Source organism: Primulina huaijiensis, chromosome 5 (genome assembly GCF_012295235.1).
Source record: "Primulina huaijiensis isolate GDHJ02 chromosome 5, ASM1229523v2, whole genome shotgun sequence".
NCBI classification, from domain to species: domain Eukaryota; kingdom Viridiplantae; phylum Streptophyta; class Magnoliopsida; order Lamiales; family Gesneriaceae; genus Primulina; species Primulina huaijiensis.
This window is the reverse complement of record NC_133310.1, coordinates 15297208-15322091: the sequence shown is the minus strand read 5'-3', so window position 1 is coordinate 15322091 and position 24884 is coordinate 15297208. Positions and strand designations below refer to the sequence as shown.

The window sequence follows — 24884 nt, the reverse complement described above, 5'->3', positions numbered from 1 at the left end:
TATGATTATTTAATATATTTGAACCATTTTATTAAGTGGATTTTATCATTGCAGTGTGGATTTTATTGGCCCACTTTGTTTAAAGATACCCACGAAATCTGCAAGATCTGTGAAAATTGTCAAAAATTGGGTGCGATTTCAAAAAGAAACATGATGCCTTTGAATCATATCATTGAAATTGAAATCTTTGACTGTCGGGGAATTGATTTTATGGGACCTTTTCCACCGTCGTTTGGATACTTGTATAATTTAGTTTCAGTTGATTATGTTTCCAAATGGATAGAGGCAATTCCATGTCGAACAAATGATCATAAAATCGTCATCAAATTTTTAAAAGAAAATATTTTTAGTAGATTTGGAATTACTCGAGCCATGATAAGTGATGAGGGAACTCACTTTGTTAATAAACCATTTGCTTCGTTGATGAAAAATATGGTATTACACACAAAGTAACTACTCCTTATCATCATATCCTCAAATAAATGGACAAGTTGAATTAGCTAATAGGGAGATAAAGCAAAATTTGGAAAAAACTGTTAACCCAAATAGAAAAGATTGGTCTCTGCGACTTAATGATGCACTTTGGGCATATCAAATAGCTTTTAAAACATTATTGAATATGTCTCCCTATAGGTTGGTTTACGGAAAACATTGTCATTTGCCTGTGGAATTGGAACATAAAGTTTATTGGGCGATCAAAACTTTTAATTCAAGCATGGATGATGCCAACAAATTGTGCAAATTGACTTTAATGAACTTGATGAACTCAGAAATGACGCGTATGAGAATTCAAGGATTTATAAAGCAAAAATCAAATCATTTCATGATAAAACAATTTTTAGAAAATCTTTTGAGATTGGTAAAAAAGTTTTGCTTTATAATTCGCGACTTCACATATTCCCAGGAAAATTACGATCAAGATGGACAGGTCCATATGATATAAAACATGTGTATCCTTATGGAGCTGTGGACATTGAAAATCCTAAAAATGGTGATGTTTTTAAAGTAAATGGACAAAGGCTTAAACCATTTTTATAACATGAAATCTTTAAAGAAGAGTTTATTTCCCTTTCCGATCCTTGATTTTTTGTATTGCAATTAATTTTGTTTGTTTTTATTTCAGGTTTACTTAATCATTTTATTTTCTCGGTTAAATGGCGGATAACGATACTCCTTGGCTCTCATAGTCGGTTTAATCAGTTTCCCACAGTTGCTGATACAAAAAAAAAAATCATTTTTTTTCTTTTCAAAATGGATGAAATTCTCTCAAAAATTTGTAAATATTTTCTCTCTGTTTCTGAAAATGTTCTAAGAAAAATTTATGAAGGTAGGTGTGAAAGATTGAGATTGTTAATGCGAAAATGAATTCCAGAAGATATTCGTCTTGTAATAGAAGCTAAGGTCCGATTAGGAGGAGAAGTTCAACAGTGATTACTCATTCGATATATGTCTGGATTAGGAAAAAGTACTTGTGCGAAAAAAAGAAGGGCCAAAAGTTTAGGGGTTTGTCATAAATGTGCAAGATGGACTTGTGACAAACGATGCAGATCTTTGGGATATGTTTCCAATAACAGAGAAGATAAAATTGGATTCATTAAGAATGGGCTGAGTAAGCAGTCTTTAGATAACATCTTATTGACTCTTGAGACGCATTCTAGTGGACACGTGCATATTGAACTTCGCCGTTTATGGAAACAATTCCAAGACGAGCGTCATTTTAATAGTCTTGGGAATCCGACTAAAAAAGACTCTGTTTGCCGATTTATAAGAAAATTAGATGGGAAGCATATCCTCGACTCATAGAAGGCGTTGAAGCCGTTTCTGGACGTAAAACCAGAGGAAAATTGTGAGCCACAATCACACTACTGTTTATATGCATGTGTGTTATTATTGTTTTTACTGTTTATTTTGTTTACAACTACGACCCATAGTTTTGCCATGATAACATATAACCCCTATAAAATCTCTCATCTTTCTCTCTATTTTCGCAGACAAAAAAGAAAGTAAAAACATGGCTGGTTCCTCTGCACAAACATTGAAAATTATTTGTGTATTTTGTGGGTCGAGTCTTGAAAAAAATGAAGTGTTTGTAGAAGCAGCAAATAATCTTGGAAAGATATTGGCTGAGAGAAATTCACTTGGTATATGGGAGAGGTCATATTGGGTTAATGGGATCTGTTTCAACATCTGCACATCTTGGATGTAGTCAGGTTTTGGGTATTATTCCTACAGCTTTAGCTGAAGGAAATATTACAAGTGTTACGATTGGAGAGGAATTAAAAGTTTCTTCAATGTATGGGAGGATCATCAAAATGATTGAAAATTCTGATGCTTTTATCGCATTACCAGGTGGTTCTGGTACATTAGAAAAAAATTTTCACAATGTTTTTTGGGCACAACTTAATATCCATAATAAACCTGTGGGCTTATTGAATATCAATTATTATTATGACAGTTTGTTGATATTTCTTGATAAAGCTGTGGAACAGAATTTCATTTCAGAAAATTCACGAAGGATGATTATCTCTGCTTCGACTGCCGACCAACTAATTGATGATTTGGAAGCTTTTGTTCATAAACCTGATCCGATTATAGCAAAGATCAATTGGTCGCAATCAAGCAGTAAGAAAAGAAATTTGGATCATTGATTCAAAAGTCATGGATTGGTTTGCATTTGTTTCATTTTGTTATCTTCAATAAAATTCAAGGTGATATCTCTTTCATTATGTACTCTTTATTAATAGTTACTTTGACATTAGGGACAATGTCATATTCTGTTTGGGGGGATAACAAATTTATAAAAAAAATAATAAAAAAATTTCAAATTTTTTTTTTTAAAAAAATATTATTTTAAAATTAAACCATGTTTATTGTTTGTATCTTAGTAATTTTTGCAAAAATATCATACATTACATGTTTGAAAAGTTTAAATTAGAACATGTATTAATCTATTTAAGGATGTTTAAATTTTTATTTGAAAAAATTTCAATTTTAATATTCTGATCAATATAAAAATATGATTTATGAAATCTTTTTTATTGATTAACCATAGTGATAAAATCAGGTATTAAAGTATATGGGCCAAGATATACCTTATAAGAGTGCCTAAAATTTTGAACTCACACATATTTTGTGAGTGAGTGGAGAGGACTGAGGAAACAGCTTTCGAGCCTTTATTGATCATGAGAGAGACTATCTATTGTTTAGATCTTGAGTTCTTATTTTGAAAAAAAAGTGATATTTCCTGAAGAAAAAAAAGAGAAAAAAAAAACAAAATGAAAGATGTTGAAGATCTATGTAATTTTTAAGTTATATGCTACGACCCATTTATCTCTCATAAAAGAAAAAGGAAAAAAAAACGAGAGAAATTTATTGTACAAATTAAATAAATATGTGGTCAAGAAGCATAAACTTAGTCTGATTCTATGATGTTATAAAAACAAAAAAAAAGATCAGGAAAAAATATATAATAAGAACAACTAGATTTTGAATCAATGGATTTTCTATCTTTTGATTAGTTTGGCTCGTTTGTCTGTCTGCATTCTGTAAACCATTTTCCTGAGTATTTATCTGTATTCCAACTTTATGAGAGAAATCGTTCCCATAAATTGAAAAATTTATTAACCCGTGAGGATATGAAGTTGAAACTCTTACTAGGAATTTCTGAAAGCCATGTACATTTAATTATCTGAAAATAAGCTTTGAATTGATCAGCTCAGATTATTTCATAAATTATAATTATGATGATCTTGATATAACTTTCACATTTTTCAAATTTAATTTAAACACTTGGATAATTTCGATTACATTTCTATTTAAATTAATCAATATGTTTTGTATTGCTATTAACGCTTAAATTTCTAGGGACTAGCAGTAAGCTGGTTGGGGGTGTGATAAATATAAAAATTGTACATTAATTAAATTTTTTATAATATAAATTTATAGTTTTTGTTTTATTAAATGTTTAAATATTATATGTTTTATAATAAATTGTATAAAAAATAAGTTGTTGTGTAATTATAAGTTTTTACTATTTTTACAGGTTCGATAAAACAAGAATAAACTTGGCGTTGCAAATGGGAGATTCTTGGACTTGTAGAAAGTTGATGATAATATTTACAATATTGGTGACAAGCATGAGATAAAAATATTCTCATAATTGGGATCAAATTAAGCAACAAACAAAGTTACCAAAGGAGTGGCAGTTTTACTATGCTCTAGTATTTTGACCATATCTCTCAAACTACTTGGTCAAATGGTTAAAATAAAACACCTCAATTCAAAAAACTCAATTATCCACATGTTTTATTTTATGTGGAGAAGCAAAATTGGATGGTAAGATTTTCAAAAATGATGTGTATTAAAATATAATTTTTTGGAACACCAATGAAGATTTATGTGTAAAAAATAATATTTTATTTATGGTTGTCTCCCCAAATTTGGCTATAAATAGGGGTCCATTGTAATGAATTGAGATATCCCTCATTCTATGAACAAATATTTGAGTTCATAATATTACTCTCTTTATTTTTCCTTTATTTCATCACTTAAAAATAATTAGCATGTTAATTTCATATTCAAAGTTTTATACTTTGAATAATGAGTAGCTAACTTCCCAATGTTGAGATGAAAAGGTGAAGCTCTTGTTATGATAATAAGGTTATTAAAAGGTAATAATCTATGGTTTATATTATTTAATCATTATTTATTGTTTATGTTATATTTATTTTTTTAAGCATTTTTATACCCTACTTATAAGTGAGAGTTTTGATTTATTGTTGCTATATGTTACACTAAATTCTTGGTACCATTTAAATGTTTGTTTGGTTTTACCAACCATTTAATGTGGATGCCTTGATTTATTATATATCAATATATCATATTATTAATTTCTTGGTACCATTTAAATGTTAGTTTGGTTTTACCAACCATTTAAAGTGGGAACCTTGATTTAGTGTTTACAAATATATATAGCACAATAAATACTTGACAACATTTATAAGTTTTGATATATATTTTATACTTATAAGAAAATAGTATATAACATAATATNGCCGTAGTTTCCCTGTGGATACGATATCGGACTCACCGAATTATACTACTTGCAGACAACCTGCTATTGGGAGTGCAACAATCAAAGTCACAACAACTTTCACCGGTCAACTGGGCTTTGGCCAACGTATTAACATATTCATATTCGTTTTCGTATTCGTATCCGTATCCAAGGAAACACGATCGTCGGGCTCCCATTGGGACCATAACCCTCACGTTATCTCCAACATGTAGTAGTCACAATCCCTTCACGTCCTTCAACATTTCGTATTTCCATCACTTAATAAACACATGTATATAATATCGTTTTTCTTTTAAACCAAGCATGCAACATATCTTTTAAATGTCAATGTTAAATCATAAAAATCCATAAACATTTAAAATAAATATTTTAACAAATAAAAATCATAAAAAAGCCATAAACGTTTTAAAATAAACATTTTAACATCATAAACGTTTAAAATAAACATTTTAACATAAAAATTTCATAAACATTTAAAATTGACATTTTAACATATAAAAATTCATAAACATTCATAATCATTGAAAATCATCATATTACCATATAAAACAGCATTCAGGACACTGCCATGACGTTTACTAATTTCTAGGTGTAAAATGACCGTTTTACCCCTGGATGTAAATTTCACGTTTTCGACTTTTTCTTAACTCAATTGACTCTAATATGTCACAAATAATTACTTAAGCTTACATGAATTTTCTCATATTTTTATTTAGCTTAAATCGAGGACTTTTAAATTAATCTTTAAATGTGACGAATTAATGCGTTTTAATCCCGAATTAGACCAAACCTTAATATAAAATTCCCAAATTAAAAACTTAGACTTCTAATAATTATTTGAGCTTAAATATAATTTTTCATAATTTTATAAATCTTGAAACTAGGCGTTTCAATTAATTCGTTATTTAGCGTTTCGTGCGGCGATTAAATCCCGGATAAATCCAAAACTCGTTATTTCGATCCCAAATTTTTAACATAGCATTTTTATTATTTATTCTACCCTTCCAAGTCATGAGCCACACTCGTGGACCCATGGTTCAATTTTAGTCTTTATTATTTTTGTTTTTGACACATCGACGAACACGTCGAGCCATCTCCCAATTTACTCGAGCCACGCCCGAGCTACCTTGAACCTAAACCTATCCAACCCACCTAGGGACCCTACTGACCAAGCCTAGCCCAAATAACCAGCCTTGGCCCGACAAAAAACTTGCTGGAGGTCGACCTAAAATTCTGCATGTGTGTGTGTTTGTAGTGTCCTTGTTGCATTGGGACTTCTAGCCGCCTAGGACTCTACTAGACCTTAACCACCGACCACCCATGACCCTAACCTTCCCTGGAACACGCCCAGACCATACCCAGACCAACCCAAGCCCCTGGACGTGAGCAGCAAACCACTGAACCAGTGGCAGCATCCCCGCGCGTACATGCTTTTCCATGCTTCATCATGTTCCTACTCCACCAGCAACCAACCAGGATGCACCAGCCCCTGCCCAGACCCTTGTGCACCCTCTTAGGACCATAATGACTCGTCTTATCCCAGCCCTACACCCCCAAGCCGAGCCACCACTCCCTGCCCATCTCATGAACCCTGCGCTCCTTCCCTTTGAAACTCACGGGTGCTAGGACTCCTTCCCAGCCTTGGTGTTCGAGTCCTAGCATGGCTAGGACTCTTTCCCTGACCCCTCACGTGACTCTAGCCCAGCCTGGTCCAGCCAACACCAAGCCATGCATCCCCTTACCCCTTAACCGAACACACAGCCCCTTGAACACACATATACGTGAATGGATTTCCAGCTTAACGTTTCTGTCTTTGTGCAGCGTTTTGTTGTTTTGTGTGCGATTATAGACCTTTAAACTTGTGGAAAAACATGCTTATTCATATCCTATTTCATGGCAGCCCCTTAAACATCATATAAACATGATTTTGAATCAACAACCAAGAGTTACACACATGCATATGAATAGTTGCGAAAATTATAATTCGAGTGCCTTGTTTCCTTTCAAAACATGTTCAAATAAATATTATGATGTGATAGATGATTAAAAGAAAGAATATGGCGTGCCTTTGCGTTTTAAATGCACGATTAAACGTTGACGGATGAAGAACGACGACGAGGAGACGACGGCTTGAATTTTCCTAGCAATTAACAATGCTTTCTTTGTTGTTTTCCCAAACTTTTTTCTTGAATTGGAGGTGTGTGCCGTGACTTGAAGGGAGAGAAAAAAATTTGAAGATTTGTGGGGTGTGGGGCGTGGGATTTTTTTTTTTTAGGAATTATGGGGTAGAATTACATATTATATAGTTAATTAAGTTACTAATTAAACTTAGGCCCATTAGTAGATTAATTAGGCTCAATTAAGCTCATTAGTGCTTAATTAAAATATTAAAATTAATTTTGCTTGAATAAGTTTGTGAATTTATTAGCCGGATTACAAAAACGTTCGCGTTTTTGTTAAAAATCCAACACCGATAAAAATTACGCTCCGGCGTATAAAATCATCTCAAAACCCCATATTTTCAAAAATAAGAAAAAGCATCACCCTTAATTTAAATAATTAAAAACAATTAACCAATAAAAACATTTTCTATTTTTCAGCCCTCGGTCTCCGTTCCTCGATCGCAACTCGAATAACCCTTAAAATTACATTTTAATGCAATCATGTAGACAAATATATTTTAAACATGCAAATATGCACAACATATTTAATCCATGCAATTAAAACATTTAATTAAAATACAAAGGAATTTAATAATTGTATGCATGTGGTTTGCGTGGACCTTCAAAATTTTCGGGACGTTACAAAAGAAGAACTTGATTTTATTGAATTCCAACGGATTACATAGGAAAATTCAGAAAATAAAATACATCAACGATAGAATTAAGAATAATACTTCATAAGGTGATAAGCATTCCAAGGCCTCTTCAAAGCCTTGCCTTGCGCATTCTCCAAGTAATAGGCTCCAGACCTCAGCCTCTTAATCACTTTGAAGGGACCCTCCCACTTTGGGTCCAACTTTCCTCTCTGCTCTTTTGGCACCTTCCTCAGGATCAAGTCACCTACCTGGAAGTTTCTCTGAACGACCATCCGATTATAAGACTGTGCAATGTGGTTCTTATAAGCTTCCATGTGAATGCTGGCAGCCTTTCTCTTCTCTTCCAAAAGATCAAGGTCAGTGGCGTGTCTCGCACCATTGTCTTCGTCATAAAACATTATTCTTGCTGATTCCAACCCAATGTCAGCTGGGAGCACTGCCTCATTACCATAGACCAAACTGAAAGGAGTTTCTTTGGTTCTTTCTCTTGGGGTGGTTCGGTATGCCCATAAGACACTTGGTAGTTCATCCCCCCAATTTCCATTAGCATTGCCAAGTCGAACTTTCAGACCCTGCACTAGTGTCCGATTAGTCACCTCCACCTGCCCATTACTCTGCGGGTAAACTACAGATGTAAAGACTTGTTGGATCTTCATCTCTTTACACCAAGCTTGGATCTTAGCCCCTTGGAATTGTCTCCCATTATCATATATCAATCTTCTAGGCACCCCATATCTGCACACTATATTCTTCCATAAGAATTTCAGAACGTCATTCTCAGTGATTCTTGCCAACGGCTCTGCTTCCACCCATTTCTAGAAATAGTCAACTGCCACCAATAATAATTTTTTCTGAGCAGGAGCTATAGGAAAAGGCCCCACAATATCCATTCCCCACTGGTCAAAAGGACAGGCAGTCGTGATAGCCTTCATCATCGCGGTCGGCCGGTGATGCAACCGGGCATGACGTTGAAAACTATCACAAGACATCACTATCTCTTGAGCATCATGCAGCACTGAGGGCCAACAATAACCGGCTAGCAACACCTTCCTTGCCAACGCATAAGCCCCCAGGTGATTTCCACAGCACCCCTCATGAACTTCTCGGAGTACATAATCAGCCTCTTGATAACTCAAGCATCGAAGAAGCGGCCCTGCAAAAGACGTTTTATACAACACTTCTCCGATCATCACATAACGCGAACACTTTGTCTTCAACTTACGAGCTTCGCGAGGGTTATCAGGAAGCTTTCCCTCTTTCAGGTAATCAATTATGCCAGTCCTCCAATCTTCTTCCTCCTGTTCAACCGCGGGTGAACTCGTGTGAGGTGTGAGTTCAACTTGGAATACCACATCTCTAGTCTTCCAACTTCCCAGAGTTCCAGCCATTTTGGCTATAGTGTGCGCCTTTTCATTTTCTTTCCTGGGAATCTGTTCAAAGGTAATCTCTGCGAATTTCTCTCTGACTCTGTCCACTTCTTGAGCACACTCAATAAGTTTTTCATCTTTCACATCATACATTCCCTTTATCCGTTGTGCTACCAGCTGTGAGTCAGAAAAAATAAGTACCCGGGTAGCTCCCACGTTTCTGGTTGCTCGAAGTCCTGCCAACACAGCCTCATACTCTGCCTCATTGTTGGATGCTCGAAAGTCCAACCTTACTGCTAACTTCACCTCCTCCCCAGCCGGTGAAATCAGTACCACTCCCACCCCACTTCCCTCTTTCGAAGATGAACCATCCACATATACTTTCCAAGGGTCCTCATTTTCTTCATGCACAGTCTCAGCCAGAAAATCGGCTAAGGCTTGTGCTTTAATAGCTGTTCTCGGCTCATACTGGATGTCATACTCTCCCAGCTCAGTAGTCCACTTAACAAAACGGCCAGACATATCGGAATGAGTTAAGATCTTCCCCAATGGACTGTTGGTGAGTACCACAATTGGATGAGATAGGAAGTATGGTCTCAAATGTCTTGCAGTCATCACCAAAGCCAAAGCCAATTTTTCCAACCCTGAGTATCTGATCTCTGCCCCTTTGAGTGCATGCGAAACATAGTAAACAGGCTGTTGAACTGATCCATATAGCTTGACAAGGACCGAACTCACAGCCCCTTCAGTGGAAAATAAATATACCCACAAAGGCTCACCAGCTGCCGGTTTGGCCAGGACAGGAAGCTTGGCAAGATATTCCTTCAATTCTGTGAAAGCCTTCTCGCAATCCGGACCCCATTCAAATTTTTTCGCTTTACGCAAGGTCCGGAAGAATGGTAAGCTTCTGTGGGCGGACCTTGAGATAAAACGTGCCAGCGCCGCAACCCTACCTGTCAACTGCTGAACATCTTTGGGTCCCTGGGGAGAGATCATATCTTGAATAGCTTGAACTTTCTCGGGGTTGGCCTCAACCCCCCTCTCTGTCACAATATAACCCAAAAAATTTCTACTCCTCACCCCGAAGATACACTTTTGAGGATTCAACTTCAGCCCGCAGGATCTGAGGGTGGCAAAGGTTTCCACCAAATCCGGTATGAGCTGGGCTGAGTCTTTCGATTTTACCATGATGTCGTCCACATACACTTCGATATTCCTTCCCACCTGCTTAGAAAAGACTCTATCCATCAATTGCTGATACGTGGCTCCGGCATTTTTGAGTCCGAAGGGCATGACCACGTAACAGAAAGTTCCCTCAGAGGTGATGAAACTCACTTTATCTTGGTCCTCCACAGCTAAAGGGATTTGGTGATTTTCCCTGATAAGCATCCAACATACACAAATATTGATGTCCCGCTGTGGAGTCCACCAACTGATCTATTCGAGGTAGATGATAACAATCTTTAGGGCATGCCTTATTGAGGTCTCTGAAATCCACACACATCCTTCATTTCCCTGAACTCTTCGGAACAAGAACGACATTCGACAGCCAAGTAAGAAACTGTACCTCTCGAATGTGCCTAGCATTAAGCAACTCTCCCACCTCCTTCTTTATAACTATATCTTTCTCGGGCCCGAAGTGTCTTTTTTTCTGCTTCACGGGACGAGAATTTGGTAAAATGTTTAATCGGTGTTCTGCTACATCTGGGCTCGTCCCTATGAGCTCTTGGGCTGACCAAGCGAACCCGCTGAGATTAGCCTGTAAACAAGTAATGAGTTCATCCCTGACCTCTGGGTCAAGGTCAGGGGCTATTCTTAGCGTCTTCTTGTCGGGCCCCAATGCCACGATCTCCGGCTTCTCATCCATCACCTCATGAACCTCCTTCTCTACTACGGGCAACCCGCTTCTACCCCTTCTGATCATATTGACCTCCACACGCGCCCTCTTCCCCTCTTCTTTCACTATCCAACATAACACTGACGCGCGACCCTCTGGTCCCCGCATAAAACTCCAACCTCATTCCCTACAGGAAACTTCAACTTCTGATGATACGTGGACGCTATAGCTCTGAAATCCTTTAGGGCTGGTCCCCCAGAATTCCATTGTAAGCAGATGGGGTGTCCATCACTGTAAATGTTGTCATCTTTGTTACCTGCCAAGGCTCATGTCCCAAAGATAGAGGAAGGACAATCTGACCGAGCGGCGGGATGGCATGTCCTGCAAATCCATATAGAGGAGTAAAGATTGGCTCGAACTCAAATCCCTCCACCTTCATCTGATCCAGAGTGCTCTTGAACAGGATAATAACAGAGCTTCCATTATCAATAAAGATTCGTGCCACATCGTAATTGGAAATGGTGGCCGTCACCACCAAGGCATCGTTATGAGGAGCCACAATGCCTCGGAGGTCATCCGGTCGAAAACTGATGACAGGATCCTGGTGTAAGTCCGCACTCCTAGATATTTCAAAATTCTCCAACCTCCTCCCATGCGCCTTCTGTGCTCGCCCGGAATCCCCATCAGTAGCACCCCTCGAGATCATATGAATCATTCCTCTCGTAGGGTGGTTATCCTCATTCGTTCCCCTCCTCGGTTCAGCGGGCTCCCGAGGGACATCCTGACCTCGACCTTCTCTCCTCGGCTCCTCGGTCCTCTGATATATCCACGGAGGGCCTCGACCCCGCCTAGAAGATGGGCGAGATCTCAGTTCACTCCCGGACGAGGATCCTTCTTGTCTACCCCGCGGCAGAGGTCGAGCACTGCTCTCAACCCTCTGCGACTTCTCCCCCCTCTCCCCTGACTCCCTCACCTCCATCACCTTATCCCGACTCCTATTCAGAGGAACATGTGATGAGAATTGTCCTCTACTTCTGGTTCTGTCCTTCTCCCTCTCACCTGCACCTCTCTTCTTACTGCCTTTCTCGGCTCCCTCCACCCTATTCCCTCCGGGTCGGTTTTCCGTCCTTCTGTACCGTTGGGCATCTTCCAAGTTTACATATTTTTCCGCCCGAGCTAACGAGTCATCATAACTCGACGGAGGTTTCTTGACCAGCGATTTGAAGAATTCTCCCCCCCTCAGCCCTTGGGTAAAGGCACTTATCATGATGTCAGAGGTAGCCGTTGGTATTTCCAGTGCTGCACTATTGAAACGTTGGACAAATTCTCGTAAAGTTTCAGCCTCTTGTTTCATCACAAACAGACTCAAATAGTTTTTCTGGTGCCTTTTGCTGCTGGCAAATCGGTGCAAGAAAGCTGTAGAAAAATCGTCGAAAGACTGTATGGAGTTGGGCTGCAGGGTATTAAACCATTGTTGGGCTGACCTCACCAATGTGCCCAGAAACACCCTGCACCTGACTCCATCTGAATATTGATGCAACAGAGCCGCATTCTCAAATCTCCCCAAGTGTTCCTCAGGGTCAGTATGTCCGTTATACTCACCAACGTTAGATTGTCGAAAATTCGGAGGAAGCCCTTCCTCCAAGATGGCTAGTGAAAAAGGCTTCCTCTCTTGGGTACCGGCACCCTGCTTCCTACCTGCTCCCTCAACCTCCGTATCTCCTTCCACATCTCCACCATCTCACTAATCTCCCCAGTTGGGAGGGGTTGCGTCTCCTCCACCCTGCTCTGGTGGACTTCAACATTTTCCTCACGCTCCTGACGGGCGGCCTGTTCCTCTACAAACACAGACTCTTGATTCTTTTTCATGGCCTCATCCACTGTCCGGGTGATAAATTGGCCCAACTGCTCCAGGGTCAAGTTCCCCAAGTTCTCATTGGGACGGGTTTGCTCGACCCTTGTCTCGTGAAGGGGCTACTCGGTTCTTGTCTCTTGACGAGGTTGTTCATGTCTCGTCTCAAGACGCGGTTGTTCATGTCTTGTCTCAACATGAGACTGTTCGGGTCCCCTCTGAGGACGCGATGATGCTGAGGTAGCTCTTCTACTTCCTTTCCTGCCTACCATCTCTACGTCCCAACTAAAGCTTTCCTATAGACGGCGCCAAGTGATATTCACGGGAAATTTTAGGGTTCGCTTCAGCAAGTATCACTAGTCCAGACGCAGGTTCAAAATTACCCTGAGCCTGAAATCACGAATAAGATCGTTAGAAGGGGGCCGAGAGGGTGTCCCGGCACAGCTCCTCCGACGCTCAAGTCAGAGACTGAGGATATATGGGGGGAGCAGCTAAGGGTGCTGCTGAAAACAATATAGTGAATGAAATAACCGTACGCTCAAACCTAGTATTTATAGGAGAATACCTGAGCTTGTCATTGGCCCTTCACCTGTGGGCCCTAGATATGGGCCGGATCTTGATGGGCTCATCCATGGGATATCACTAGGGTTTTGCGTGAAGGACTTGCAAGTCATGGATTGAAGGTGCCTAGAGGTATTTATTCTTATTAAGTAGAGATTTCTTACACATGGTTTACGTTCATTGTTTCCCTCATTAAACTATTATGACTTATTGTTTGTCTTATGCTAAGAGGTTTTAATTATCTTAGCGATTATGGATATCTCAACGACTATGGTTTTTTTTTTACACCATATCATAGGATTATGGTGTGAGAACAGTACGCAGCGTAAGTTTAAAAAATTTCAATGATCGAAACTTTCCTTGAGCGTCGTATAAATTTAAAAATTTATAGGGTTTTTAGTATTTTTATCTTCGCGCAAATTATTCTGGACACCAAATCATTTCGGGATTAACGGAGTTGACCCTTCTTGTATATTTCTTTGATCGAATATCATACCTTCGATCGTCAAATCAAGCACAAGGTCAGAGACTGTGTTCTTTATTTGGATTGCACTAGAAATAGCAAACAATTTCTGCATTGAAACTATGATACACGAATTTCAGAAATTCAGAATCAGTGCAATGGTGATGTGCAAAAACTCATGGACAAAATTTATTTCACAAAAATTGATGATGGCCGAAATTTTGTTGAGAAAAAATAGAGAAGAGTGCAAAAATCTTATTTCATATTACATTCATTGAAATATGACTTTCAATTAAATATTTATATAGTTCTCTTATTAGAATTCATAATCATACTCCCACCATGATTCATTAATTTTATTAAATAAAATTCTCATATTATTATTATATGATGTATTAATCAACATTTGATAATGCATTATATATTTATTTTACATACATTTATTTATATCTCCATATAAAAAATATGTCTAAATATATTAATACATCTACACATATACATTAAATTATATGCATAGAAATATTAATTAAAATTAAATAATCATTATTTAATTTTTTTAATTAAATTATTAGTTATTTAATTTTAGACTTCTCTAGAATATTTTATGAGAATTTTGTACATATTAGTAGTCATTACTGCTAATACTATTATTTAATTAGTAAATTCTAAATTTATTAAATAAATAATTATGAACTCATTATAACTCTGATCGACGATCCGAAAGCGTTGATGTACCAAGGACACAAATCATGTTCATATAATAAAAATTGAAAATTTCGAAGATCAAAATTTTCATTGTCCATATTTAGTAGCTGCCAGTTTTGTGAACTCCTTCACCAAAACAGACAGTTACACTCACTTTCTTCAATTAGCAATTAAGCTAATTTCTATTTCTTCCATATTATAAACTCCTTTATAAGCAATCTGTTTGATCTCCATCAAACTACAGTCGCCAAATTCAACTCCTTAAATTTTGACTTTCTCAACAGAAACACCAAATTCGATACTTGTGTGACCCTCAATGATTCAGGATTACAAATAGTTGTGAGTTCACATCTTCATATGATTCAAAATAATATTTATTCTTATTTGGGCTTACTCTAATTAGCCTAATTCTTTTTATCGAACACCTTGATCAAGAAATATAAGAATTCATTTCTGATTGCACCCATTAGATCATAGTAGTAGCATCGTCCCATGATCTTCTAGGTATCACTGATAGAGTCTGAAAGAACCTTAGGCTATGGTTAGTGAACAGTACGGTTGTAGAACCAGAAAAATCAAATTACGTATAAGCCATCAGAATATATATATATATATATATATATGAAGAGTTTAATTCATTCTAAAATTCGTTAAGTCATGATTTTTAAACGCAGAGGTTTAGTTTTATCTTTTCGGATAAAGACGCGATGTCGGACTGGAGTTTGAAGAATTGAGATAAGATTAATAATAAGAAAATATTCCAAAATTTAATTTAAGCCAATGAATAATTTATTTTAATGGTCAAGAATGTTTTTAAGATTTATTTAAATTAATTGGATTTAAGTTATTAAATAATTCTTTTATGTCCAATATTTAATTAAAGCCTAAATTAAAATGTATAACCAATTGGGATAAAATTAATCTAGGCCTAATATATTCAAGAAATTAAAACCTAGCATTTTAACAATTTATTTTAAGACCAAGCCATGCCATGCAAGATTTTTTTCCTAATTTAATTTGTTAATTCACTAAAATATATGATGGGTATTTAAAACCTTAAGAATTAAAAATACAAGATCCAATCAACAATATACCTTGCAAATTGATAGCGAATTTCGGTCATCCCATAAACCAATTTAAATATGTTTGGTAACTCTCCATTCTAGTCACCCTTCAATGGCTCTTCATGGTATAATAATTCCAATACCTTTAACTCACCAATAATTGGTAATTCAAGCACCATTATTCACCTAATTTCCCTCAACCCACTAATCTAGCATACCAATCCCATACACTTCGTTCAGCAAGCTCCTCACTTGTAACCTCCATCTCAATGCAATTCATGACTCATTAATCACCTCTTGTAACCTTCACCTTCATTACTTAGCATTCCTCCACCCTTACCTTCGAAAATATCAGAAGAAAGGAGCTGCTGAAATCGTGAAACAGCAGCAGAAAAACTAGAAAGAAAATCCAACTCCGACTCCTCCGCGCCGTGTTCGTCGTATTGGTTTGTTTTCTTCAAAACAGATTTCCAGGCATGTATATATTGTTTATCTTCTCTTCAATCCAGTCCTATAGATATTTTTAAACCATTATATGTTCATGATCCACGAAGCAACACAAAATTTGACAGCACACTTTGCAAAAAAAAATAAAATAAAATCTGTAAGGGCCTTCTCGGCCTTAAGCTTTGTGCTTCACGGTTGGGGTGTTTTGTTGATTCCAGGAAGTTGGTTCGGTCCCAGGCACTCAAGGCTGCATCTAGGCTTGATCTAGAGTGTGTTAGAGTATTGATGGTTCATTGATTTAAGACTATACACTCAGGTTAAGGATTTGACAGCAAAACATTTCTATAGTTGCAGATTTGGCCATGATTTTCGTTGTTTGCTTGTCTAAGGTGAGTGTTAGAACCATGGCTGTCCCAGAGCCTATAACCATGGTTAGGACCCTTCCTTAGCATGTCTAGGATGTGACCCAGTCAGCCTTTCAAGGCTTGGTTAATGGATCCATCAAATTTTTACAACAACAATGCAAAGTGCCCATCGGTTTTCATTTCTGGTTTTGTGTGAGTGAGTTTTCGATTTCGGGGTGTTTGGGTGAATTGTGGTTGGCTTTTAGCCCATAGCCATGGTTCACACAATACCTCGTCATGTTTAGATCTAGCCATGGCCAATCATATGGCCTCTGGAACGATACAAGACAACAAAACAATGCAATACATCACACAGTACAGAATTTCGGTGCTCTCGATTGGAGCTTTGAGTAAGCCTAGGTATTTGCTTGTGTTGTGGTTGGCCAAGTGGCCTTAGCCATGGTTCAAGCCATGCCTTAGGATGTTGGTAAGGGACTCTGGTCGGTGATTTAGGCCCAATGGCCATTAGTTCCCTAAAATAACTAGCAAATGCACAGCTGCTGCCACCGTGCTTTTGACAGCAGCAGTGTTTCGGTTCAGGGGTCTTGTTTGATTTCTTGGTTGGCTTTTAGCCTATGGCTTTGGACTAGACAGTACCCCAATGAGTTATGCAAGTCAAGTTTTTGGCCGTTCGTGATTTGGTTGAGTTTAGAGGTCGTACAAGAACTTACGGTACAATGTGCCAAAGTGACTTTCGAAAGAGTGTTTCATGATTTTGGCCTCCATTAACTAATTTTCATGTAGTAAAGTTCTTATGGATATTTTTTCATTATGTTAGGTGTATTTTAATCATGGCTAAACGATGGTTCAATGTTAGTTCGGGTTGGTACGAAGCCATGGTTGGAAACTTAGTTGTTGGTCTCGTTTGTCTCGTTTTTAGTTCGGATATGAAGTTTTTGTCAAGTTGAGATTATTTGCATATGTCTCATGTTAGGATTAGGTTGTAACAAGCCTGGGAACGACCCAACTCACCCGATAAAAACAGGGTTATGATTATATTACGTGCATAAAATATAAAATGTTTATTTTGAGATATATGCGATATGTCTTGTGGCCACCTCACGCTTATGGGATCTCTCCGCCCGGTGACTTATGACCGGTTTACGATTATGTGTGGGTACGGAAATCCAGTCCAAGGGCCGTGGTGATCTCTACCGCCCAGTATACTGTGGTTAGTCTGATCAGACGTTCATGATATGCTATGGGCCACTTGCGTTGAAACATTATCTCTACCAGAAAACCTCGATAGGGTATTTTATGACAGGGCTCTATCGAACAAATCTTTTTCGTACGATTTTCAGATATGTACGAATTTATATTTACTCATGACACGATTTTCACGTTATGCTTTACGATACGATATTTTTACGTTGCATGCGAACTTATGGTATATTTACTCGTTTTTAACGATATATACATGCTGAGTCTTTAGACTCACTAGACTTGATTGTTGTAGGTTCTGATGAGGTCGAGACTGAGGGCGAGGACCAGTGAGCTAGCTTGGGTCAGCAGTAGTAGGAACCTGAGGACCTCATATTTCAGTTTATTCACCTTTTTATGTTCAAACTTAGTTTTTAATATGTTGGATTATTTTAAGTTGTGTTTTTGAAAGAAAAAATTTATTTCCGCTGTTATTTTAAAGTTGAATGTAATTATAGGTTTATTTTATGAATGAAGCAAGTTATTTATTTAAAAAAAAAATCCGCGAATTTTGATTACGAAATACGGGCCGTTATAGTTGGTATCAGAGCCTATGTTCTTATAAAGGGTTGTACTACTACTGAACTCGAGAAGCTCATGAAGTCACGTCTTCGGTCTGTAAGTTTTACTTTTACACATTTCGTTTAAAGCATGAAATATTTTAACAACATGTTTTCATGAAATGTTTTATGTCAAGATTATGATTATGCAGTATTTATTTAAATTTAAAGAAATAGTAGAATTATGCATGTTGGTTACGTATGGGTTATGTACATGGAACAGTATACCTCCTAGATGCATTCATGATCGCACGAGAGATGATGAGCAGCGTCATGAGGACGGTGAGGATTATAGGGAGGAGAGAGATTTACCGCCACCCCCTCCGCCATACATGAACGCCCAGATGTTAGCTGAGATGACTCAGTTCTTCGTACAGTTTGCGGGGAACAATGCTGTGGTAGCCAGGCAGACGGGGCCTGAGGCTATCTGTGAGCGGTTCATGAAGATGAGGCCGAAGGAGTTCTCAGGAACGACAGATCCTTTGGTGGCCGAGGGGTGGATTAAGTCCCTTGAGGTTATCTTTGAATTTATGGAGCTTGGAGATGAAGATAGGCTTCTTTGTGCAACCTATATGTTTGGAAGAAACGCTCGACTATGGTGGGAAGGAGCATCTGTAGCCTTGGATTTGGCTACTCTGAGATGGACGCGCTTTACAGAGGTATTCTACTTTAAATATTTTACTGATGAGGTGCGTTCCAGGTTGACCAGGGAGTTTATGACCCTTAGCCACGGAGACATGACTGTTACGGAGTTTATCTATAAGTTTGAGAGAGGTTGCCATTTTGTACCCCTTATTGCAAATGATGTTGGAGCCAAGTTGAGACATTTTATGGATGGTCTACGGCCGATCTTGCGCCATGATGTTAGGGTGGCTGGTTCTACTACCTATGATGTCACTGTCTCCAGAGCTCTAGCTGCAGAGCAGGATCAGAATGATATTGAGAGTGATCGCCATGGTAAGCGACCATTTCAGGCGCCGCACCGCCCTCCTCAACAGCAGCATCAGAGTAAGAAGCCTTTCCACGGCTCATGCAGGAGCAGAGGACAACAGCAGCAGGGACATGTAGTCCCGAGGGCCTCGGAGTATCCAATCTGTGTCAAGTGCACACGCCGCCATACTAGAACTTGTATGTATGGTTCGGGGAAGTGCTACAAGTGTGGTAGTCCTGACCACATACTGAAGAATTGCCCTCAGAAGAATCTTCCTACCCAAGGCAGAGTTTTTGCTCTCCATGCAGTGGAGACAAACACTGAGACGATGCTCTTGACAGGTATCTTAAAGCTTTAAGTTTGTATTTGAAATTTAATGTTTTGGGTTAAGATTTTGAACTTAGAATTTGTAATAGGATTGCATGTTCCAGTCACTGTTATTTTCGGGAATTTAGGGCAGAAGAACTTTGACCTTCGCATGTATATAACTTTAATTCTTGTAAAATTACTGGTTTAGCATGATGTTCCAACCTTTCAGGGAGAATTTTTATAGCTGGCTCTGCTACAAATGCCTTGATAGATTCAGGGGCTACTCATTCGTTCATTTCGGAGACCTTTGTAAATTACCTCAAGGTCAAAACCATTGGGCTAGATATAGCATATTCGGTAGTACTGCCTTCTGGGGAGGAGCTGACTGCTACTAATGTGGTCCGAGACATAGACTTCGAACTTCATGGTAATCTTGTTTATGCAGATCTTATCGTATTACCGATGCCAGAATTTGATATTATTCTGGGCATGGACTGGCTATTAAGGAACATAATTTTGATTGACTTCCAGCGGAGATCTGTTCTAGTCCGACCGCTTGGGAGAGAACAGTTCTTATTCGAACCAGACAGGTACTTTCATTTACCGCGTATAATATCTTGTGTCCAGGCTAGGAAGCTCAGGCGTAGAGGGTGTCGAGCGTTTTTAGCAACTTTTGTATCTGTTCCCACGACACCCAGTCAGTCAGCCCCCGATGTCCCAATTGTCAGAGACTTTCTAGACGTTTTTCTTTATGACGTCTCTGGGTTACCACATGTGCGAGAGGTGGAATTTTCTATTGAGCTTATGCCAGGTACCGCAGCGATCTCAAAAGCACCGTACCGATTAGCACCGACAGAGATGGTAGAACTCAAGAAGCAGATTCAGGAACTTCTTGACAAGTAATTCATTCGCCCGAGTTTTTCGCCATGGGGCGCGCCAGTCTTATTTGTGAAGAAGAAGGATGGTTCGATGAGGCTCTGCATTGATTACCGGGAATTGATTAGAGTTACAGTGAAGAACAAATACCCACTTCCGAGGATTGAAGATTTATTTGATCAGTTGCAGGGAGCTTCAGTATTCTCAAAGATTGATCTGCGTTCTGGTTATCACCAGTTGAGAGTGAAAGACGCCGATATTCTCAAGACTGCTTTTAGGACTCGTTAGCCACTTTGAATTCCTTGTGATGCCGTTCGGGTTGACGAATGAGCTAGCGATCTTCATGGATCTCATGAATCGCGTATTTCAACCGTATCTTGATCAGTTCGTGATAGTATTCATAGACGACATTCTCGTCTACTCAAAGAAACAAGAGGAACACAGCAGACATCTGATCGTAGTATTGCAGACCTTGCAAAAGCACAAGCTATTCACGAAGTTCAGTAAGTGCGAGTTCTGGTTAGATAAGGTGGCGTTCTTAGGCCACGTCATTTCTAGCAGCAGTATTGAGGTAGACCAAGCGAAAGTTGCAGCAGTCAGAGATTTGGTTGTGCCGCAAAATGCATCAGAGATCCGTAATTTCCTTGGGCTAGCCGGATACTATCGGAAGTTTATTTAGGGATTTTCCTCTATCGCGGTCCCACTCACGTCGTTGACAAAGAAGAATGATAAGTATGCGTGGAGCGATGAGTGTCAGAAGAGCTTCGAGTCTTTGAAGCAAGCCCTTATTTCAGCGCCAGTATTGGCCATGGTATCAGGGCCCGGAGATTTTGTTTTGTATATCGATGCTTCGAAGCTCGGTATAGGCGCAGTGTTGATGCAGCGTGGGAAGGTGATAGCATATGCTTCTCGTCAGTTGAAGATCAATTACCCTACTCACGATCTAGAGTTGGCAGCCGTAGTATTTGCCTTGAAGATTTAGAGGCATTATTTGTACGGAGAGAAGTGCCAGATCTTTACCGACCACGAAAGCCTCAAGTACTTCTTTACACAGAAAGAGTTTAATATGCGTCAAAGGCATTGGTTGGAGCTAGTGAAGGACTATGACTGTGACATTAGGTACCACCCTGGCAAAGCTAATGTAGTTGCGGATGCGTTGAGCAGGAAAGTCGCAGTGATGGCTCATTTTGTGATTCCGGGACCTCTTCAGTTTGAGATGCAGAGGTTTGATCTAGAGACATCCTCGAGGTAGGGTTCCCCGTCTATCTACTTTGACGATTCAGTCTACTCTTCTAGACCGTATGCGCAGTGGACAGCTAGCAGACAAGCAGTTGGCAAAGTGGAGACAAAGAGATGAGGCCAAGGGTAGTATCTTGTATACTGTTAGCGACGGTATTGTGAGATATCGAGGCAGAATGTGGGTTCTTGGCAGCAATTCTATTCGAGCGGATATTTTATCTGAGGCCCATATGTCGCCGTACTCTATTCATCCTGGGAGTAAAAAGATGTACAAAGATCTGCAGTTATTGTATTGGTGGCCCGGAATGAAGAAAGATATCAGACGTTTTGTATCCGAGTGTCTGACGTGTCAGCTAGTGAAAGCGGAACATCGGAGACCAACAAGTATGCTCAAGCTTCTTCCTATCCTCGAGTGGAAGTGAGAGAATATTACCATGGACTTCGTTGACGGCTTGCCAAAGTCAGTCAGAGGGTCAAATTCTATCTGGGTGATTGTTGACCGTCTTACCAAATCAGCGCACTTCTTGCCTATTAAGACGACTTTCATCATGATTCAGTATGCAGAGTTGTATATCCGAGAGATAGTAAGACTTCATGGTATTCCCGTTTCTATAGTGTCTGACCGAGATCCTAGATTCACTTCCTCATTTTGGAAGAGTCTGCATTCAGCTATGAGTACGAAGTTGTTGTTTAGCACAGCTTTCCACCCTCAGACGGATGGTCAGTCAGAGAGAATTATCCAGATTTTTGAGGACCTTCTCCGTGCATGTGTCATCGATTTCTCAGGGAGTTGGGAGTCGAAATTACCATTGGTGGAGTTCACATATAACAACAGTTTTCACTCACCTATAGGTATGGCTCTATATGAAGAACTGTACGGTCGTAAATGTAGATCGCCTATTCATTGGGATGAAGTAGGAGAAGATCAAAATTGGGTCCGGAGATTATTCAGCAGACTGCCGATGTAGTAATCAAGATCCGTGATAGAATGAGGACTGCTCAGAGTCGATAGAAGAGTTATGCGGATCAGAGGAAGAGAGATCTAGAGTTTTCCGTTGGAGACCATGTTTTCGTGAAGATAGCACCTATGAAAGGTATCGTGCGGTTTGGGAAGAAAGGAAAGCTCAGTCCGAGATTCATCGGACCATTTGAGATCCTCAACAGGGTTGGGACGTTAGCTTATCGTGCTGCTTTTTCGTCGAATCTGGCCGAAGTACACAACGTGCTCCACGTCTCTATGCTGAGGAAGTGTATGACGAATCCTTCGCATGTCTTGAACTTTGAGCCGTTGCAACTCACTCCGAACCTGTCTTATGAAGAAAGACCAGTGTAAATCTTAGACAGACAGGAGAAAAAGCTTTTGAACAAACTGGTTAAGCTAGTGAAAGTAAAATGGCTTAATCATTTGGAGGAGGAAGCTACGTGGGAATCTGAGCCTGAGATGAAGAGCCGATATCCCGAGTTATTCGGTAAGTTTTAATTTCGAGGACGAAATTTCTTTTAAGGGGGGAAGAGTTGTAGAACCCGAAAAATCAAATTACGTATAAGCCATGCATAATTGCTATTATTTATATGAAGGGTTTAATTCATTCTAAAATTGGTTAAGTCATGATTATTTATTTTAAACGCAGAGGTTTAGTTTTATCTTTTCGGATAAAAACGCGAGGCCGGACTGGAGTTTGGAGAATTGAGATAAGATTAATAATAAGAAAATACTCCAAAATTTAATTTAAGCCAAGGAATAATTTATTTTAATGGTAAAGAATTTTTTTAAGATTTATTTAAATTAATTGGATTTAAGTTATTAAATAATTCTTTTATGTCCAATATTTAATTAAAGCCTAAATTAAAATGTGTAACCAATTGAGATAAAATTAATCTAGGCCTAATATATTCAAGAAATTAAAACCTAGCATTTTAACAATTTATTTTAAGACCAAGTCATGCCATGCAAGATTTTTGTCCTAATTTAATTTGTCAATTCACTAAAATATATAAAGGTTATTTAAAACCTTAAGAATTAAAAATACAAGATTCAATCAACAATATACGTTGCAAATTGATAGCAAATTTCGGTCATCCCATAAAACAATTTAAATATGTTTGGTAACTCTCCATTCTAGTCACCCTTCAATGGCCCTTCATGATATAATAATTCCTTCACCTTTAACTCACCAATAATTGGTAATTCAAGCACCATTATTCACCTAATTTCCCTCAACCCACTAATCTAGCATACCAATCCCATACATTTCGTTCAACAAGAAGGAAGAGAAATAATTCATTTTCCATTCAAGCTCCTCACTTGTAACCTCCATCTAAATGCATTTCATGACTCATTAATCACCCCTTGTAACCTTCACCTTCATTACTTAGCATTCCTCCACCCTTACCTTCGAAAATATCAGAAGAAAGGAGCCGCTGAAATCGTGAAACAGCAGCAGAAAAACAAGAAAGAAAATCCAACTCCGACTCCGCTGCGCCGTGTTCGTCGTATTGGTTTGTTTCTTCAAAACAGATTTCCAGGCATGTATATATTGTTTATCTTCTCTTCAATCCAGTCCTATAGATATTTTTAAACCATTATATGTTCATGATCCACGAAGCAACACAAAATTTGATAGCACACTTTGCAAAAAAAATTAAATAAAATCTGTACAGGCCTTCTAGGCCTTATGCTTTGTGCTTCACGGTTGGGGTGTTTTGTTGATTCCAGGAAGTTGGTTCGGTCCCAGGCACTCAAGACTGCATCTAGGCATGATCTAGAGTATGTTAGAGTATTGATAGTTCATTTATTTGAGGCCATACACTCAGGTTAAGGATTTGACAGCAAAAAATTTCTATAGTTGCAGATTTGGCCATGATTTTCGTTGTTTACTTGTCTAAGGTGAGTGTTCGAACCATGGCTGTCCCAGGGCCTGTAACCATGGTTAGAACCCTTCCTTAGCATGTCTAGGATGTGACCCAGTCAGCCTTTCAACGCTAGGTTCATGGATCCTTCAAATATTTACAACAACAATGCAAAGTGCCCTTCGGTTTTCATTTCTGGTTTTGTGTGAGTGAGTTTTCGGTTTTGGGGTGTTTGGGTGAATTGTGGTTGGCTTTTAGCCTTTAGCCATGGTTCACACAATACCTCATCATGTCTATATTGAGCCATGGTCGAGCATATGGCCTCAG

General features: G+C 38.7%; 1 protein-coding gene and 1 long non-coding RNA gene across 2 annotated transcripts in view; both read left to right on the top strand.

Annotated features, from left to right (window-relative positions):
• LOC140976672 (uncharacterized) overlaps positions 1–13825 on the top strand; it is a 20413-nt gene extending 6588 nt beyond the window's left edge. The window contains exons 2-3 of the long non-coding RNA XR_012175270.1: positions 13595–13641; positions 13741–13825. This is a non-coding gene — a long non-coding RNA (uncharacterized lncRNA). The remainder of the gene's footprint in view (positions 1–13594; positions 13642–13740) is intronic.
• Positions 13826–18553: 4728 nt separating this feature from the next.
• LOC140977669 (uncharacterized) lies at positions 18554–24526 on the top strand. Its single transcript, XM_073442413.1, has 5 exons — positions 18554–18634; positions 18730–19011; positions 19327–19624; positions 19822–20182; positions 24424–24526. Exons 1-5 carry the CDS (start codon positions 18554–18556, stop codon positions 24524–24526), a joined length of 1125 nt encoding a protein of 374 aa, XP_073298514.1.
• The last annotated feature ends 358 nt before the right edge of the window (positions 24527–24884 follow it).